The sequence below is a fragment of the Seriola lalandi genome, unplaced genomic scaffold, assembly GCF_002814215.2.
Source record: "Seriola lalandi dorsalis isolate HSWRI2012SDOR001 ecotype SW California unplaced genomic scaffold, Sedor1 jcf7180002054955, whole genome shotgun sequence".
In the NCBI taxonomy this organism is placed as follows: domain Eukaryota; kingdom Metazoa; phylum Chordata; class Actinopteri; order Carangiformes; family Carangidae; genus Seriola; species Seriola lalandi.
In genome coordinates, this window is record NW_019525506.1 from 1,191,617 (window position 1) to 1,212,402 (window position 20,786).

The following is a 20,786-nucleotide window of genomic DNA, read 5'->3' on the forward strand; positions in this document are numbered from 1 at the left end:
ATAGGGGTTTGTTATATATTAAAGCATGTCATCTGTATATAAAGACACTCTATTTTCCACAACTCCTCTTAAAATTCCCCCATTGTCCTTGAAAGAATGCAGATAAATAGCCAAAGACTTACTGGTAAGAACAACTAAAAGTGGAAAAGAGGAACAGCCCTGCCTTGTTCCTCTTGCTGGAAAACACAGGAGCAAGAGGGGACCGATACAGCAGCTTGACCCAAGCCATAAAATTTTCACCAAGGCCAAGCTCCAAATTCCAAGAACAGAAAATAGAAAGTCCCATTCAACTCATCTGAAGGCCTTTTCAGCAGCCAGAGAAACAAGAGCCTCTGCATGCTGAGGGCCAAGCCGGGGGAGTATAAAATATTATATAGCCTACAAGGATTAGAAAACAAAAAACCTTTTTTTTTTATTTTTTTTATTTATTTCTTTGAACCAGGCTGCTGTGGCCAGGATTCAGCCTTCCACATGGTACATGCATTTATTCTGGTGAGCTACCAGTGCGCTCCACAAAAACAGATTTTTAACAAACCTAGTGTAATCTGATGATATGATTAATGGGAGAATCTTTTCCAGTCACATATTACACAGTTCATACAGGTGAATTTAGAGGGAGCTTTAAAGAATTCAGAGGTACATCCATCAGAGCCGTGGGTTTTATAGGGGTTTGCATACTTTTCGTTGCATGCGTTAAGACTTCAAGCAAGAGAGGCTCATAAAAACTAGACTTTTGGTTCACTTCTATTATCAGAATTTGTAGTCTTTTTAGAAAGTCACTTATTAATGAAGAGTCACCTTTGGATTCCATGGTATAGAGACAAATAGTAGAGATTAATTCATTGTTTATTTCATTGTTAATTTAATGCAAATTTCCTGTTGGTCAGTATGAAATTGACCAGGAGCCATGCAAATTTCAGTCTTGACGCAGCTGCTTGATGAATCTGATGAGTCAATTGGCGGCAAACCTCCTCACGCTTCTTATACAATCTATGTCCAGTCTGCAGTAGTACCTTAGCCAATCAGTGGAAAAGAGATCAAACTCTGATTGGATAGAGATCCTCTTATTGAAGATGTCTGATGGTGTTAATGAATGCTGACGATCTAATATTTAATCTGAAGGTGTTTAAAACGAGAGTGGTGGGCAGATTTAGTGTAAGAAGTTACTTGTAAATGAATATAAGCTTTTAGAGCCTCCCAGAGTGTTCTTTGTGACACCTCCCCATTAGCATTCAGAGAAATTTTTTTTATCTGGGCTGAAATGAATTCAACAAATGCAGTCAGCAGTAAATTATTAAATCACCAGGAAGCAGCCATTGATTTATGCTGAAACACATCGTCAAAAATAAAATTGCTTCATAGTCAGTGCTTGACATGTGGGAGAAGTTTTCAGTCAATAATCATTCTGTGAATGCAATTGGTGGATGGGCAGAAGAGAGGAAAGTAACTTGCAGTTGGACCTCAAGAGTTGTTGAGTGGGTTTGGAGGATCTGTCTAGCTTTGGGGTTGAGGATGCAGTTGAAGTCTCCCCAAAAATGTATCAATGAGTTTTCATAATGATGAAAAAAACTTGTGGGGAGTTGAAAGTGTGCCGAAAGCCATTTAGGTTGTTAGCTAGGACCACAGGATAGTTTAGGCTGTAGTCGATCTTGGCTTCCTGCTTTTCAGATCAATACATACTGTATGTCCTTTCGCTGCTTCAGCTTTTACATTTTCAGTTCGCCAAGGTGCTCCAGTTGTTGAATGTGTCTGCCATGTCACCTTACCCAGCTTTCACCCAGGCATGGTCCTAGTGGAGTCTGTTTGTCCCCTCTCCCATCTTATGGTACAGGCCTCGAATAATTGTTGTTGTCTCTGAACACATGGATGCAATTGCTTGCCGCAGCTTCTTGCAAAAAGTGGACCTGAAGTTCCTTATGAAAAAGTTAGCTTAGCTGTCTGTCTCTCACGTTGTTCACTAGTTTATTTCTTTCTTTTTTTCCTGAGCTTTGTGTTTGTGCAAGGTTATGTTTGGTGGAAGGTTAATTTTTAAACAGTATCACATCAAAATAATTCAACTATGGTCGTAGAAATGTGTAAAACAGTTGGAAAGTAACAGGATGTATCTGGACCTATGTCTGCTCCATACCACATCAGTGCATTTATGCTTGCTTGTGTGACCCCTAGGATTGCCCATTGCTAATAGGTTTGCAGATGGAGGAGCTTTATTATGCTCTTTATGAGTTTTTAACTGACTCACTGCTGGTAATGAATGTTGTGTGTGTGTGTGTGTGTGTGTGTGTCTATATTAGTAATGAATATGAGCGAGGTGGGTGCAGGTTTGGAACAGAAGGTTTTCTGTGGGGGTGGTAGTGTACTGAGGAGAGGCCTTGGGAAAGAGGGCTGGAGAGATAAAGGAAGAGGTTGAGAGAATATGATAGAGGGATAGTGAGGGTGGGATAGAGAGAGTGTATTAGGTAGAAAGAGAGATAAATGGATAGAAAGACATAGAGACAAAGTGATGGAGGGGAAATGAGGACAACAGGAGTGGTGCTAACTCTACTTTATTGTGTGTGGGCAGATGGACTGATGATAAAAGAGAACAAATTAGTAAGACAGAATTAATGAAAGAGAAAGATGTAGATAAGACACACACACACACACAATGAGTGCATTATTGACGATGCATTAGTACTGCTATATTGGTCATAGGTCGCAGTAGTGGTTACTTAGAGCCATCCTATCTCTGCTCGCTACCAGGTACAGGGAGGCTTATTTATGAAGGAAATATCCCCTTAGCCTCCATACTTGTGTATGTCTGTGCCTTTATGCATATTGGTATTAGTGTTTCTTTTGTTGTATTAGTACACAGTTAAGCCAGTAGGGAAAGTGCTTTTCTTTGTAAGTCCCAGCTGCAGCTGGAGCATGGCTGCTGCAGCTTCACCAAGGACAGGAAAGAGGAGTATTTAGCCACTGAACTGCTTGAGTAATGATGAACTGAACCCCCTTCAGAATTTCTGATGGTTGTGGAGGGCAAAGAGGACAGGAGGGAAGAGCAAACTTAAACAAAAGCTAGCGGGCAAGGAGACAGAATGGATAAGATGAGATGAAGGAAGCAACAGAAGAAGATGGTGGGTGTGAGTGAAAGGAGGAATGGAGAGACACAGGATGAGAGGATAAGAGTGCCGCAGGATAGCAGGTGTGGAGGGGGGAAAAAGTGTTTGTAAATGTGGGGAGGAGGTAGAGGACACGTCTGTGATGGAAGGATAAAGATGAGAAGGATAGAAAGGAGGAGAGGGACTTTGTGATTAGAGAAAAGTATGAAAGAGAGCAGTTTGATGGAGGAGAAAGCTTGAGAGGGAGAGAGACAAAGGGGAGGAGCATTGAGAAGTTTTGGAGTTATAAACATAGAAAACTCAGAGGAGCATAGGATTAGATAGCACAGGGTTGAAGAGGACCACAGAAGCAATATAAGAGTCTGAAGATGTTCAAGACATGCAGTTTGGAATGGGGAAGGAGGGCAAGAGAGGAATCCTACAAAATCCATTCCTCCCTGAAATATAATATGACATTTATGATGTGTACAAATCTGGAGCCTCTTACCAGTGCTTCAGGCAAAATCCTCCCAAATGTTTGGCATTAATCAGGAGAGTGAGCTTAAAGACTCAAGGTGCTTAAAAAGACTGGCTTCTTGCTTGAAAAGCAGATTGAGGGTTCTGTTCCTATACAGTTGGGTTGTTAACACGTTTTTACTTTTGACATCTTTTTTATTTCTGCCCACTTTGCATCTTTTTAAAATTTGTTTCCCCCTGTCTTTTGCCTTTCAGTCTCGTTTGTCTTAATTTGAGTTTTTGTCTTCTTCTCTTCTTTGCACTTAACTTTACAAACACAATTTTCTGACATTGTTACAGGCAAATACTGGTGTTTTTTTCTTGAAGAACGGGCTTCACCCATGACTGACCACTATTTGCCTACTATCATCTTAGTGAGAATTTCAGATTTCCACAGTCTTCCTGTTGTTTGCATCTGAATATGAAAAACAAACAAACAAACTTGCAAACTTTAAACTTAGACGTAATCAGTCACAGTGTAATATTACTTGCCTTTTAAGCCAGTGAATGTACATTATACTGCAGCTGAAATCACAGGTTTGGATCAGTGTGTTCAAGTACTGCTATTCATAACGCTCATGTTTGCTTCTTGTCTGACCTTTGGGTTTTATTTTCTGACAATATAACATGAATATGATGCTGTTGAATAGCTGATGTTGAAAAACTTCCCACCACCACTTGTAGGTACCAACAGAGAACAGCCTTCCAGGTATTGAGGCTTTTAACTGCATTGCCATGCAATGATAATGTATGTTTTATAAAAGAAAATACAGATGCATGTGTGATGGATATGTGTTTGTTGTCCTAGATTTCATATCTCTGCTAGCTGACTTACATACTGTTCTGGCATATCTGAAAGCAATGGTTGCTTGATGATGATAGAAAAATGCAATTTTCTATCATCATCAACAAACAAATATTCCATGTAAAATTGTTGTCGATATGTATGATTTGCTATAAAAATGCAAAAGCATTGGTATGATTCGTAAAGCAAATGTCAGATCATTCTTATTTAAATCTGTCTTCCTGATCCTGACTCTTTCACTTACACACGCAAACGTATACAGAATGTCTTATCAAGGCCATCCAAGCTGCAGCAACTTTACTTGGATTACATTTCACACAGGGCATTATATTGAGCAATGAATAAGGGAGGTGGAGAGGATGGGGGCATAGAGCAGGGCAGTAAGTAGTGTGTTGCTCAGGGAAATGGCAGCATGAAGAGAAGGATGTACAAAAGAGGAAGGGGTGCAGGGAGATAGGGAGAAATGAGAAGCAAAAAGGGTGGGGGATGGAAATAAATGAGGAGAGAAAGGGAAAATGGGTGGAAAGGGAACAAGGGTATGGCAAAGGAGTAATGAGAGGAGGAGAGCAATGAATAGGTGTAACACAACTATAAAGAAGAACAGCAGAACAAAGAGAATGGGGTTAAGGTGGTTATATTCAAGGGAAGAGGAGAAGAGACATGGAGAAAGAAATCAGGGATAAGGAGATAAAAGTGAGAGGCGAGGTGAAACGTAGAGGGAGGGAGAATGTGAAAGTAAGAAAGTTGACAAAGACAGGTGGATTACATGAACATTTAGAGCTGCAAAGCAACAAGATATTTTTCATGCAGCATGTTGATATGAAGGGGAACATGGAGGAGCAGCAAAATGCAACAGTCATTGTGCAGAAGCTGTCAAGGGTATACACAGGTAGACTGATTATACAAACTTAGAAGCTACATTGCTATCACCCTAATTATCACTTGCTTATACCTTGACTAGGGCTTAGAAATACTCTAACATCTGGCTCTCAGCCATCAGCTCTACTGTTTTAAGATCCCAGGCATGCCTGGCTGGACTGGAGCTGAGTCAGCTGTGGTTTTGCAAACAAGCTAGACCTGGCCAAAACCAGCCAAGAGCTGACATGAAAGAGCTGACATGAAGGGAGAAACGTAGACAAAAAATGGTGCTGTCTATTGTCCGCCCCTTACTTTGCTTTGGATTCACACTCACGGACTGAATCTAAACGTGCCTCAGATTAATTGGTTATCTCCAAATTGTGTTCAGCTTGCTGGCTAATTAATGGAGGCACAAAACAAATCCTCCACCTACTCAAAGTAGATTCATTTCTCTGGGAGGAAAGCCCTGGATATCTACAGTAGCTATCTCCAAAGGAGGGAAACAGGCTGAATTCCATCTTCATAAGGTGAGGTGGAAAAGGTTAGGCATGGAGAGAGACACGGCACAGATAGCAACGACCTTGGCACAGCTTTGTGTGACACTGTGACAAAGGACTGGAGTGCTGCTGAACTATGACTACAAATTCTCCTGGCTGCTCGCCTTCTTAACGATGGAGCAAATTAATTTACACGCCTATAATGAAAGGAGAGACAGACAGAGAGACAGAGACACAGAGGGAGACAGAGACACAGAGAGACACAGACAGAGACACACAGAGAGACAGAGACACAGAGGGAGACAGAGACAGAGACACAGAGAGACAGAGACAGAAAAAAAGTGGGAGCATGAAAGATGTTTCTGGTACAAATCAGGTGACCTGGGAGATTTTTCCATTAATACAGAGGGGAGGTGAACTGGAATCTCAGGCATCCCTCTATCATGCAGACACACACACACATATACATAAACACTCTGTAAGTAGATACACACATACATTCACACACAATTTCAGTATGCTCAATAACAGAAACTATTGTTGTTACTGTGGCTTTTGGCTTGCAGAGAACCTGTTTCCAGTAGTTTCCCATGACCAAAGACGAGACTGTCCTGTTAAAAAACAAGCCCATAGGTCGTTTGTGCAGCAGGTTATGACCCATAGTTATGTTTTGTTGTTAGGTGACATCTAGAAAAAGTCTGCGACAATAGGAAGTTTGTATTGTAACCTAGACAACAAAGATCGGCTAATGTTGGGGAAGTACTTCTTTTATCCCAAATCACAATCTTTTCCTAAACATAAACAAGCCATGACCATTATTATAGTAACCATGACAACTGAGGTCTGGTTCGCCTGCTGCCGTAGGCAGTGTTGTGCATGAACGTGTTAATTGAACACGTTCATATTTTTTGTGAATGCTGAACTGAACGAATCGGTTTACAAATGATGAACGTGAACGTTTGCAAGAGTGATTGCCGCTCACGTTTCACAGCACACCGCATGATGTGTCCATATACACGGCCTGTATGTAACTCGTGTCTGTGATTCTTCAGAGGTATACAATAATTCATTTAGTTTGGGCGTGGCAATGATTTGGGGCTGGTGATGGATGGGTAGAAGGAAGTTTTATTGAGTAAGAATAGTGGCTATTTATTTGAAAAACAAAACAAAAAAAAAACGAATCAAATGAATGTGAACTAGTTCATTTTTTGAACTGTGAACACAGTCCAAAATTTAAAAAAAATGAAGTATGAACGTGAACTAGTTCATTTTAAGTGTGAACTGGCACAACACTGGCTGTAGGGGCGCTATTTCAGGAGACACTCCTATGGGTCTTATCAGGGTTGAAGAAAACGACCTATATGGTTGTTCAGGTTGGAGAACCCAAACTGAAAACACAAAATATGTGTTACATACGAAATATACTGATTGTATACTTGCAGTGATAACATAGATTTCAGCAATACACTGAGGTACTGCATATGAACAAAGATTGTCAGAGATGATTCAGTTTCTTGGGGTGTATCATGTGTTGTATCAACACTTCTGCTACACCGTGTCCCTGGTGCAGAAAACAGACACGGTTCTCCTGCTGACCTACTATGTTATATCTACACACATACACAGACAGACAAAAAATGGATTAACCACATGAACATTACGTGCAAGTCTTGTGTGAACCCATATGATAAATATTAGAGGTGTTTTCATATCTGTCCCTATCATAGGACACTGGCTTGCTCTGCTCTCCTGTGACCATTAATTCTTTGTCCTCCCCCTCACACACACACACACACACACACACACACACACACACACACACACACACACACACAGACACACACACATCAATTCTACTTTGTCCTCCCTAGTGTCAAAACGCACTCCCTTCCAGCTCTCACATCACTGCTGTAAATAACAGCCTGTTTGTGTGTTCATTGTGTGTGTGTGCGTGTGTGTGCGTGCGTGCGTGCATGCGTGCGTGCGTGTGCGTGCATATGTGGACACTTCACACTGCAGGACGATAACCTCCCCCGTTCATCACCATCATCACTCAGCGCAGCCGCCACCTTGCTTTCATCATCACATTGAGACAGCAACACTTGGGTCCAGCCTTGTCACAAATCAGCAATACATCACCCATGTGTATATGTGTGTATGTGTGTGTATTCCTCCATAGTCATTATCCTTGTCGGTCTGTCAGTATTCCTGTCACATTACTGTCATCAACAGCAACCTCAACAACAGGTGTGAGAGTTAGTTTGAGAGACAGTGGAGCATATCCCCCATAGTATTTCAAAAATTCTTTAGTGCCCTGTTTAGAGAAAAGAGAGGAGGTTTAACAAAAAAACTAAAGAGCTTCAGCGAATGAGAGTGAAAGGGCAGGAGGCAGGTGTAGAGACAGTCAGACGGAGAGGGATTTGGCAGAATTCATAGCTGTTTCACCTACAAGAAAAAGGGCAAAATGATGGCAAGCTCAAAACTGTCGGTCTAACTGAATTACAAGATATTAATTTTGTTTTAACTTCTGTCATTTTTCATGACCTCATCTGCCCTTGTTGCCCTCCTCTTCTAACATTAAATCATGCTTAACAATCATTCCTTCACTCATGCTGAATGATTATCCCGAGAAGGAGCTGGCTTAATTACTGGGTCTTTACAGAGTGTGGGAACATAATAACTCTGCACTGGATGATGTGCCATCCTAATTTGTTCATTTAATAAGGAAATTGAGCTGTGTTTTGTAAATTCAACAATGTGCTTTTGTCTTCCTGAATGACATTATCTGATTCTATGTAGTTACTGGGATGGCTGAGCTGTATGAATTATTTTTTAAAAAATGTTTAAAATGAATATATACATGTTTTTCCTTCCAGCCCAACTGGACTGGAACTTATGAAAACTGTTCAATATCTTGATATTAAAAAGCAGTTTTGATAGGAACCTTTGCCCTACTTAAGGCAAGGTCTGTTTGCAACAGGTCAGAAAGGAGACAAACAAAACATTTTAGCTATGCTAGTTGCATGACTCTGTGGGTGGCAATGTTTATCGCTCACTTCAGTCCAGACTGAAACCTTTCAAACACAACTGAATGGATTTGCATAGAATTTAGTTCATATATACAAACATCCATGGTTTTGAGAAGATGTATCCTATGCATTTTGTTGATCCCCTGACTTCAGACAGTTTTCACTTTTTTTGTGAAATATCTTAATATCCACTTGATGGATTGGCACATTTCACATAGGCCCAGCATGTGGTTTATTATTTCTTTCTTTCTTTCTTTTTCTTTCTTTCTTTCTTTCTTTCTTTTGATAATGTTTCACACTGGCTCTGGTGATCCCCATGTCACCACTATGAGTTTGATATTTGTGGATTTAAGTTAAGTAGTTAAGCAGCTATTGGACTGAAAAACATTCATGTCCACCTCAGGACTAATTATGATCACTTAGGTGATCCCTTCACTCTTTGTCTAGCAACATGATCTGGTCAAAGAAATTCCATTTATGAAATAAATTGGTTTGTGACTAAATGCAACAAAACGGACGACATTGCCATCAGCCTCAACTATACTTTATGTTCAGTGCTAATTAGCAAATGTTGGCATGGTTACATGCTAAACACCTTAGCATCAGCATGTTGGCATTATCCATGGCGAGCATGATGTTAAAGCTGCTAACATTGCTGTAGACTCTCAGTCTAGCTAAAGTTGTGTAAATAAGAGTTAAGCTCTGGTTCATGTTGTGGAAACCAGACTAATAACTAAGAATGTGCATGGCTCAGTTCACCATGGTAAAAATAAAGCTGATGTTAAAGCCCTGGGAAGACCTGCTTGGCCACATATTGACTGATTAGCCCATTATCATCCTTTCATCTTGCTTGTATTTTTATTATTTTCATTCATGTTGTTTGCCTGTTTTGGAAACTATTTAATGATGTTTTAGATGCTTTGATCGCTTGCATCAAGGTTAAATATCAAAGAGTCTGTGATGAAAATGGTGCTATATAATGTTATGCATTTAGCAGATTTAAAATTACAAGGAGAAGGAGCTGAAAATAATTTATGTACAGTAGACACAGCTTTTTTTAAACATTTCTTCATCAGTGATTAAAAATTGTAGATAGTTATTGATGAATTGCTTTAATTACAGGCAAGTACTGTAAATAACACAAAAAGAAAACATGTGAAAGCTAACATTACTGAGATACAAAAAATATATATTGCAATGAGTGCAATGGAAAACTCTAATGGCAGATTTATCAGTTATTTGAGCTCCCTTGTGACAACAAGCTTCCCTCCTCATTTTTCTTCTACTTCCAGCATCCCTCATACATCCCAAGTGGTTATGTGGCAGTAAGTAGACAAACAAGTTATTTATTACCTCTTTATCAACGTAAGCAAACGAGGAAATGAAAACAAAACACTTGACCGATGACAGACATTTGATTGATACCTCTTGACCAAACAATCTGGGGTCTCTACTTTTGGATTCTGTCTCCATTTAAAAAGATCACACTGTTGTTGATGCTGCTTTTGTCATGGAAGAGATCGTCTTGTCTTGAAGCAGATTTAGTGCTGCTGCCCACACGCGCTCTGTCTGTGTGTGTGTGTGTGTGTGTGTGTGTGTGTGTGTGTGTGTGTGTGTGTGTGTGTGTGTGTGTGTGTCAGTAAGTTCGTATGTGTGCCCGCCCTTGGGGCGTCTGTGTAGAGCAGGATTCAGTGCTTTTATTTCCTGGTTGATTTATGTTGTGACGTTTGCCTTTGCGCTCACAATCACATTACTGGAAAGGAGGCAGGGACAGGATTGTGCGTGTTGTGTGTGTATGTGCATGTCTGTGTTTGTAAATCAGCATGCAGTGATGTTGTTCAAAAATAAGGGGCAGGGAACAGCAGACATATACCCATCCTCCTTTCTCCTCTCTATTCAGTTTTCCCTCTCACACACACATATACAGTATATATAGATTTGTTTTCCACAATATGAAATTAACAAAATCCACACTGATAATATTTGTCAATATGGATGCAGGACCACATTCCAATGAAAAATAGCTATACACACATTCAAAATTTTCAGTTTGTAAATGGACTAAAATGTCCTGAGGAGTATTTACGCTATATTCATTTTTTTTTTCATAGCTTCAGGCATACAATAATGTTTAAAACACATTTGAATGATGATTCAAATCAGTTTACTCGGGCAGACATTTATGTCTATAATATTGTCTGTTTGGCTCTTAGTCTCTCACTTACAGTTTTTCATATCTGCGGTTCCATCTGTGTGTATCTGCTCACTTTGCCTCGATCAAAGAGTGGTTTTCTGATGAATCACTGCACAGGTGCACCAGCTAACAAAGAAAGATATAGAAGAATGAATAGGCAGTTAAAAGATCATGGAAGAAAGAAAGAATAAAGAATAGAGAAATATTACAGATTAATAGCTGCACTATGGCAAATGTTATTCCACTTTAATATTCTGTTGTGTCTGTTGTGTAAAAGTGCAAAACAAGACTGATGTCATGTGCTCTGACATACTAGTGAATAAATGTTTCCACCTTTTGTCTGAACTTCATCCACAAAGAATTTGTTAAAACCATGTATACAAACTTCTCGTCTCCTCTCCGCCATGCATTTGTCCTCTAGACATACACAACCTAACACTGTCCTCCTGTGTCACAGTGCTAGTTAAAATGTGTACAAATCCTTCCCCAGCAGTGTCACCTTCAAGCTGATTGGAACCCTATTCATAATTTATCTCTTTAATGGAATAGTTAATGAGTCTTTGTGTTTCACTCTGTATCGCTTTGTCCAGGCCTGTTTGTCTCACCTCATCTATACTGCATGATTATAAAAACAACCAAGAATCAATCAGTGGGATGGTATTTACAGTTGCCAAATGCTGATGGATCAAATTATCGAAGGATACATATTTCATGAGGCCTTATGATGAAGAGGCAGTTAGCATACTGTTCCTAACTGACTGCAGCTAATTTTGAAATTTGTGTGTGTGTTTTAAAGGCTGTGTTGAATTTAATTGTCCTTCAGGAGTGAAATTTGATCAACAGTTAATTTGAAATAAGGGGGAGAAAGTACGGTTTCAAGATTAACGCTGTCCACAAATTGTTTTAGACTATTTAATTACCTTATAGTAACCTGTGAGGGGCATAAGCTACACATTCACATAACATTCAGATAATTAAGCTGGAAAGTGGGTTTCACAGACACAAATTGGAATACCAATCTGATCACATTAAAGTGATTTTTTTTACAGGATGATTTTATCCGCACTTTGCTCTTCCAAGACAGCATATTTTCCTCAGTAAGTTTGGTCTCTGTGGGAATTCAGACCATAACCTTCGTGGCATTAGCGCCAGACACTGCTCATTGAACTATACAAGACCAATTACAGCAACAGTCTTCTAAATGTGGTACAAAACAGCCCTCAGCCAATGTAGCCTGCCTGGTTATTAATAGAATTTGCAACCTGTGTCTCATACATGCACACACTCACACACACACACACACACACACACACAAAACAATATAAGGCTTATTTTCTGGTCAGTGAAATACAGTTAGCAGTGCTTCACTGCACTGACTTACACAATTAGCGGTCCAATGGATTCAGGGGATAAACTGGGTTGAAACGAGAGGCTAAAAGGGTAGAAAGAGAGAAAAAGATAACACATGGTTAATTGTGTGTAACAGACCAAAGCAAACACCAAAACTCTACCAGCCAGTCAACGTCCCATGTTGTTTTATTCTACTGTGTCACTGCAGGTTGATAATTATTTTTATGACTAATTTGGTATTAACTAGCGGGAACTTTATCTGCCACTACAGATACTGGCACTCATCAGTCTCGTCTTCCATTTCCCTTTGTGAAGCAAACTTGGCTGTGTCAGTGAGCCCTTGGGCAGAGTTTGACCTTAGAATGAACATTGGTGTCGACCTATTTCTCCCTCACACCCCGGCTTTCTAAAACTCCCCCGGATCCCAATTCAGGAAATAGATACAGAAACCCCGCATTCCTACTCTTACTGTGTTGTGACAAAGCAAAGCTTCTTCTTCAGTGCAGCTTTCCCTTTCCTAAAATTTCAAACCCAGCGAGTATATCTTTTGCAGCGCTCAGTATCCCATAACTTATTACAAGTGTTTTTTTACACTTACACTACACAGCTGTCCCTCAACATCTTGGTGATTTACTTTACAATGCGTCATAGAACTCTGCAAGCCAGAACTAGACAGACTCTTGCCCTGGTATTTCCATATTTCTGTCTCTACACTCTTTTCTATTCCAAATGTCCTGTAATACTGAGTAATAGCTTCCTCTGTTCCTTTCTGCTTCCTTCCTCAAAAGGTGCCATCTTTGATGAGTCAGCACGGAAAGATGACGAGGTGTTTCGCCTTGCCGTGGCAGACCTCAATTTGAACAACGAGATCTTGGAGACAGAGAAGATCACCATTTCTGTGGAGTTCGTTGACGGAAACAACCCCTTCCAGGCTGTGCAAGAAGGTAGGATGATAATATGGTGTTGTTTTCAACATTTCTGCCTGGGAGCAACAGCACCAGATGCATCAGTCTCAAAGTCAGATTTCTCTCTCTCTTTTTTCTTGTTGACATAAAAGTATATTAAAAAAAGAGGATATTAATTTGCTTCTGGGCAAGCTTCCTTTTTGACCCATAAAACTGAAAGGAAAAGGCCTTTTTCAATATTCATCCGATCACAATTTCCAGATTTCACTTTAGCTGAAATATGCAACAATTAAGATGTTTTTTGTACAAACCTTGTTTAAGCACAGCTCTGTGCTTTTTCACTCATTCCATATGTCCCTGAACTGTGTATTTACCATGGGTACTTCCAGTATGAGGCTCTCCCACAATCCTGTCTGAGTTTTTTTGTTGACGCCTTCAAAAATTGAGTACAGTGAGGCATAGGGAATTATGAAACATCATGTTGAAACACAGCATCAGAAATTTGGCACAAATTCAGCCTCTGTCTTTAATGTTCCCTAGTTTTTCATGCATGGGTTGCATGTCCTCTGAGTTGACCTGTATCACACAGTCAGCGGAGGATGGGCTAGTGTATTATTTATTTTCTCTTGCCGTCGCATTTTGGTTTATGCTGATGTTGACAGACAATTTATTTAATTGACTTTGGAATGTTACATAGATTTGGATATGCCAAAGCATGCCTATCGAGGAGTTATATAATGTTGCCGCTGATTCACAACCACAACCAACAGGATTGATTCTAAATTGAGCATTTACTGTGAAAGAATGATGTGTAACAAAGCTTCATGAGGTCAAAAACCTTTTAGTAATGCTCTAGTTCAACAAATATTTTTGATATCCTTATCTGACTAATTCAGCGAAAGACCTGCAGGTGTAGAAGTGCAGCATTAGACAGTACATATGAGAAGCAGTGTTGTTACACATATTTAATGAATCAGGTCAGCAGTGCATTTGAGGACTATAGGAGTCACATGCTACTTCAGTCAATCTTTTTTTACTTATTCACATTAACAAGAAAGTTTACACATTTACCAACTATATTTATGAAACCAGATTTACAGTACATACATACTGTCTACCTGTATTAATGTCAGCAAATGTAATATGGAACAGCAAATAATGCTGTTTAGTTTTGATGCAGGTTGTTGCTAATCTCGACATATTTATACTTACAGATGCATTCAGAAAGTATTCAGACCCTTTCATTTTTTTTCACAATTGTAATGTTGCAGCCTTATGCTAAAATATTTTAAATTGATTTTTCTACACGCAATACACCATGCTGACAAAGGGAAAATAGATTTTTAGAAGTTTTTTGCAAATTTATTTTAAAGGAAAAACTGAAATATCACATTGAAATAAATATTCAGACCCTTTATTCAGTACTTAGTTGAAGCACCTTTAGCAGTGATTACAAGGATCAAGTCTTCTTGGGTATGACGTGAAAACCTTTGCACACTTGGATTTGAGGATTTTCTAACATTCTTCTCTGCAGATCCTCTCAAACTTTGTCAGGTTGGGTGGGGGCTGTTGGTGGACAGACATTTCCAGGTCTCTCCAAAAACGGTAGATTGGGTTCAAAGTCAGGGCTCTGGCTGGGCCACTCCTGAGCTGTCTTGGCTGTGTACCCAGGGTCATGCCTGGTTTCTCCCAGACATTACACATGGATTTGAGGCAAAACAGTTAAATATTGGTTTCATCAGCTTGGTGAATCTTGTTTCTCACAGTCTGACAGTCCTTTCAGTTCTTTTTTTTTTGTTGTAAACTCTAATCAGTTTTCATGTGTATTTCACTGAGGAGAGGCTTCCATCTGGCCACTCTGCCATAAAGCCCAGATTGGTAGAGTGCTGCAGTGATGGTTGTCCTTCTGGAAGTTTCTCGCATCTCCCCACAGGATCTCTGTAGCTCAGCCAGAGCGACCATCAGGTTCTTGGTCACCTCCTTTACCAAGGCCCTTCTCCCCTGATTGCTCAGTTTGGCTTGGTAGCCAGCTCTAGGGAAGAGTCCTGGTTGTTCCACACGTCTTCCAAGAATTATAGAGGCCACTGTGCTTTTAGGAATCTTCAATGCAGCAGAAATTTTTTGTAGATTTCCCCTGATCTATGATGAGAATAACAGAAGGGGCCTGAATTCTCTCTGATTGCACTGTAAACATGTTTAAAAAAAAACAAAACAAAACAGCACTATTGACAAAAATGCCATATTATGTGAGTGCTTCAGAGATTCTCAAAACCAGGAACTCTAAACCTTCTGTTAAAGGTTTTCAGACATGAGAACATCTTTATTTGTTGGTTTGTTTGCTCTGAACATATTTGTTTAGCTGCTAGTAGCAGTCTTACTTGCTACCAGCACACACTGAGAAAGAGAAGATGAATGTTTGGGTCGTCCTGGGTGGCACTGTGATATTACAGTGATCTGATTTTCAGTGCTGTAGGGCAGGCACTAACACACAGTAACCTTGGCTTACAACATATGATAGAAACATTTAGCCAGATACAAAATACATGCACATTTAGGCTGGCAACACCAATTTGCCCACTTGTCCAAAGTCATAATATTTTGTAATTCAAAGAAATAAGAGCTGGAGTTGTTTGATGAAACAAATTAATTTGTACTTGAAACAAGCTTGTGTGAATCTGTTTTAAACCCCTAGAAGACATTATACTGAAGAGTCATAGTGTACGGTGGTCAACGATGATAAGAAGCTAATTGATTAAGTTGTGGACAGAACAAGAACTCACTTGTTATTCAAACACAGCAAACAATAAATCCTGAGCACCTAAGCAAATTTCAATGACACATTCTCTTTATGGCTGTAACCATTTTAATGCTGACATATTGCATATTATTATTATATTGCATATTGACATATTACAAAATGTGGGAATACATGGGAACAACACTCATATTGGCATTGCCTACATGGCTAATGACTCATATGAAAAAACAGAGGATGTGTCACACACATTCTTCGCAACTACAGTGAGTGAATGTCTAATTAGGGCATTTGTTTTTGTGGTTGATAGTCATCCAAGAGCTTTTGTGAAGTAGGTGAAATCCCAGCAAATAATCTTTTTCTTGATGCTTTGTGAGAGATGGCAATGGTTTTCTTGTGAAATGCCAGTGTTGACTCACACTTGCATATACAGTATCTTCAGTGTAGAAAGAAATGTTTTCTAATGAACCAAGACGTTCCCAAAAAGACATTTTGAAAGGAATCACCTAATTGATGAGAGTCGGACTGCCTGGCACAGATAGAACGGCTGCCCATTTGGACCAGTATCCATGATTGGAGAAACATATTGCATTGAGTTTAAGTTTCTAATGGGGCAGCTAGTGTGACGGCACAAAGTAAAATGGGATGATAAAGTGATCATTGCCCGAATATCCATGTGTGTGAGAGAGCCTTTATGACTGACTGGCTCCCTTTAGCAATCAATGAATTCAGGATAAAAAAGAAGGAATTAACCAAAATACAGAAGGCATGAGCAGAGGCAAATTAAGTACTTACATAATGGTGTGATACAGCTGCACATTGTTCATGTGCTTTTTGTTGGGGTCAGGGTCCCTTCTTCTGATACTCATGCTTACTTTAAAATGATGCAGTTCTACAGGGAGACAACATCGAATTCATCAGTCAGCCTCTAAGAGTATACATCTTTATTTTATTTGTTTTTAATAAATCTATTCTATTCTATGAATGTGACATCTCAAACTTTTCATGTGCACTTTCTTGTGTACAACTATGAAGCATGAAATGGCACCAGAGTCAATGAACTAGATGAGCAAACCACTGTATGTACACATTTGTAAGGGACTATTCATTTAATGTTAACAAAAATCCTATTGAAGCATAACTCCGAGATGCACATATGCATGATGCGTTGCAATATTACAGCCTGCACCACAAAGCCGCAAACGGGAGATTTGCATCATGTTAGGATGAGCAGGGATCCGTTTAGTGCCAAATATCTCACTAACATTAATCGATAGGGTAAACAGGGTAGAAAATCTGACTAAGCCAGCTTTATATTCAAACATTTTGCAGCACACTACTTTATGCAAGAGTTCTGGTTAAACTTGATAACCATATATCATTCTCTCCTCTTACCGGAATTCTCTTATTGAGATAAACCAAGACCAATGGATTTGACATCCTGAAAATTTCTTCAATGATTTAATGAACTTATAAAATGTAATAAAGTACAAAGGCCCGTAATCATAACATAAAGAAAACATCACATTAGCCTTGACTAAGGGAGTGAAAATATATCTGTGAGCTTGTTTGTATTTCAGGCAGCAGGCTGCAAACAATGGTGGTCAAACTCATGAGTGTTTCAGAGATTAGCTTGGATGACCTTGTCTGAATGTACTGTATGTGTATGGGTGTATGCGTGTTCGTGCATCACTAAGAGCCTTGTTAAGGCTGTTGCTTTGATATAAGGGCTCTGCAGTTCTGTTTGGTTGTCAGGCTGTAATTCTTTGATGTCCCGACCTGAGTACTTCTATTATCTGGGCTCTCTGTGCATGTAGGCTAAATGTCTGTGTTTGTTTCTTCCTTCTTTACTTTGGAGGACAGGGAGCAGCCTGCATCTGAAGTGTCTTATTTAGAATATCAGCAATGAGTGAAATAAAGGCAGTGAGTAAAGAGAGGTGTGACAGCACAGCAGGAGGCAGCATTTGAACACTTGCTCTTTGACCGAGCAGACTGAGCCAACAGCATGTTCCTGGATCCTGCAGCATGTGTCATTTTCCGCTTTTTTGTGTTCCTCACACTTTTAACATTTATTACATTTTTATGTGTTTTTGTGTTTTGCTGGTTTATTCTCCAACATATTGATTTAAACTTTATTTAGTTGATTGAATGCTTTTTTTGCTGGTAGTGCACATTCTTTTATAGAATCCGAGTTAGTCTCTCAAGAGCATACTGTATCTATTGGCAGTACTCGAATTGTTCAAGGAAGATTAAATGCCACTGATTCGTTTTTGTTTTGTTTTGTTTTGTTTTGTTTTGTTTTGGACTTCAACCGACTAGTTTTCAGTGATTAACTGGCTTTGCTTCTCATTTCTGCTTTTTTCATCCCTGACTGATTAAACTCCTGCAGGCCTCCAAGTCCTTCAGTCTGTTGACTGGCCTGTCCAAATTTGTGGGTGGTACAATGAACACTTCCCTGTCATCGTGTCTGCCCGGTACTGAACAGCCTGCCTAACTCATGTCCCTGCCAGTCTGCCTGCCTGCCTTTCTGTTTTCCCGTCTGTTTGTGTAGTTAGCTGGCTGATGAATTGATTGCCTGTCTCCCTATCTGCCTTGTCTATCTGTGTATTTGTCTAGCTAACTGGTAACCTGGCTGGCAAATCAATTGTCTTTGTCGCTTTCTGTCTCTCATGTATTATAGGGTAAGTTGCTTTGCTTGGTGGCCTTTAAGGAGAAACAAAAGACAACTGATTAGATCAATTTAAGAGATTAAAAAAATGGTTCCAATTTAAATTCTAAGCTTTGCATTTTCTATATTAGAGAGACAGAATTCTCGAACTCTCTGATCTTACGATGTGACACACACATTTTCAAAAATGGCGTAAAATTGCTTCTCCTTTGTGCATGCGTTTGTTGACATTACAGCAAGTAGTTATGAATTATAGAATAATTACAGATGTTACCCTTCACTACCTTCAGTGTTGTGCAACTTCACACTTCACAAGAGCTTTCCATTGGATCTACAGGATGTACTTACTGTACTTCTTTTTTTTCCTCTTTCTGCATAATAAAATTATGGTTATAGAGCTATAATACATTTGTAATCTAATCTGTTTTGAGTTGCTTTTTAACACATTGTTAAGTGATAAAACATATACTGGCTGGTAGCTGCACTTTTTGAATTGCCAGCAGAAGCCATTCCAGACCCATACAGGGAGCTGTAAATCCTCAGGTGCCTCCGCAAAACAGTTCCTCTTCTTATGTTTTTTGGCTGTTGGCAAACAGCTTTTTGGTGCAAAACCACCAGGAGAGTTAACAGGGCTCATGTTCATTAGTTGCAAATGGATATATTCGGATCACCATTCACAAAAACATGAGCATGTTAAATGGAAACGCTCATTTAACACATTCAGGCACAGCACTGACTAGCTTAGATTCTGCTTACAAGACATACTATATACTGCAGTCAGTGTTGAAAGTGTAGATAGAAAAATCAAAAATGACCCCAGGGGGCTCATTAAAGGATTGCTATAGCTAATCATTTGTAAACAGTCAGAACCTGCTGCAGTCAGTACTGTGAATAATAGCAACATGAACTGCATGTCCTCTCTAAGGGCTAAGTTTATGTACATGAAGGCGTGTATGGCTAGTTTTTGCACCTCGCCTTTCATTCAGTTTTAGTTGGCAATTTACATATAGTTAGCACAACACTCGGAGCTCAGTAGGTGTAATTCAGTGGTTGGATTAGTCAGAGGTCAACAGTCTTACGAAAAAATCATAATACAATAATGTTTCATAAAAATGCGGACTAAATAGGTAATATGCTTCCAAAAGAAAAAGATAGCCTTTAGAAATGAGCAGTACAGTACAAAAAGCCCTGTCAACTAGTGTGAGTAGGTGTGAGAGCAGCAGGTCCGGCAGAAGATCAAAGTGGAGGGTGCAATGATGATGTCCCAGTACAATATAGAGGTAAATGCAGCCAAATGTTTGATCAAAAGAGTACAACTGCTCACTTCTACTGATTTGCGTTTATTAAACTTGAAGTTTAATGAATTTTGTGAATAATAACTTGTTGAAACAAACTCATTCATGCGTAACAAGCACTAAACTGCCGCCATGACCCTCACAAATTTTGTTAACCTCAGTTAATCCAGTGAAATGTAAAACCAGTCACACTTCTTATATTTACTCTCAGTATTTGCATGACCCTTGTGCAACAGTCTTAATAAATATGGCCTTCCTCTTAAATAATTGATTTATTTGAGGCTATGTTGTGTTACTTACTTGGTTTAACATAAAACTGTGTGAGTGTGTGCGCGCGCAGAATTGTCTCAGGTGTGTGTAAAGGGGCTCAGATTAAATCATATGCCTTCTGTTTCTCCCTCCCTTCCTTCCTCTCACATGATACTTAATTGTTGATCTGCTCCTGTCACTTATATTCACATTTCACTCCCAACACCCTATTCCCCTATCGCCATAGTAACCAGAGTAGACATTACTTAGGGACCGGATGGAGTTTCATGAGGTGTATGTGTCTGTATGCATGTCTGTTTGTGCCCGTTTATGTCTCCATCGATTAAAGCAATGAGAATCACCTAATTGGATAACAGTCTATGGAAAAGCGGGGGGGGGGGGGGGGGGGGGGTGAATAGAGAGCAGGAGGAGACCACAGGAGGGAGGGAGCTCAATAGTTGTCTCAGCTTATTTTTCATCTCAGCTCAGTCTTGACACACAGGGCACACACTCAGAAAAAAACACACCATCACTACAAGGTGTGCAGACTGAAAACCACAAACTACCTGTGAGTATATTGTTTTCATACAT

The 20,786-nt window shown here is 39.6% G+C and overlaps 1 protein-coding gene across 2 annotated transcripts in view; it reads left to right on the forward strand.

Moving 5' to 3' along the window:
• Positions 1–20,786, forward strand: part of grid2 (glutamate receptor, ionotropic, delta 2) — a 467,345-nt gene that overhangs the window by 77,627 nt on the left and 368,932 nt on the right. For both annotated transcript variants that reach the window (XM_023395024.2, XM_087170650.1), the window contains exon 2: positions 13,112–13,267. In XM_023395024.2, the coding sequence (XP_023250792.1) occupies positions 13,112–13,267 (156 nt within the window). The remainder of the gene's footprint in view (positions 1–13,111; positions 13,268–20,786) is intronic.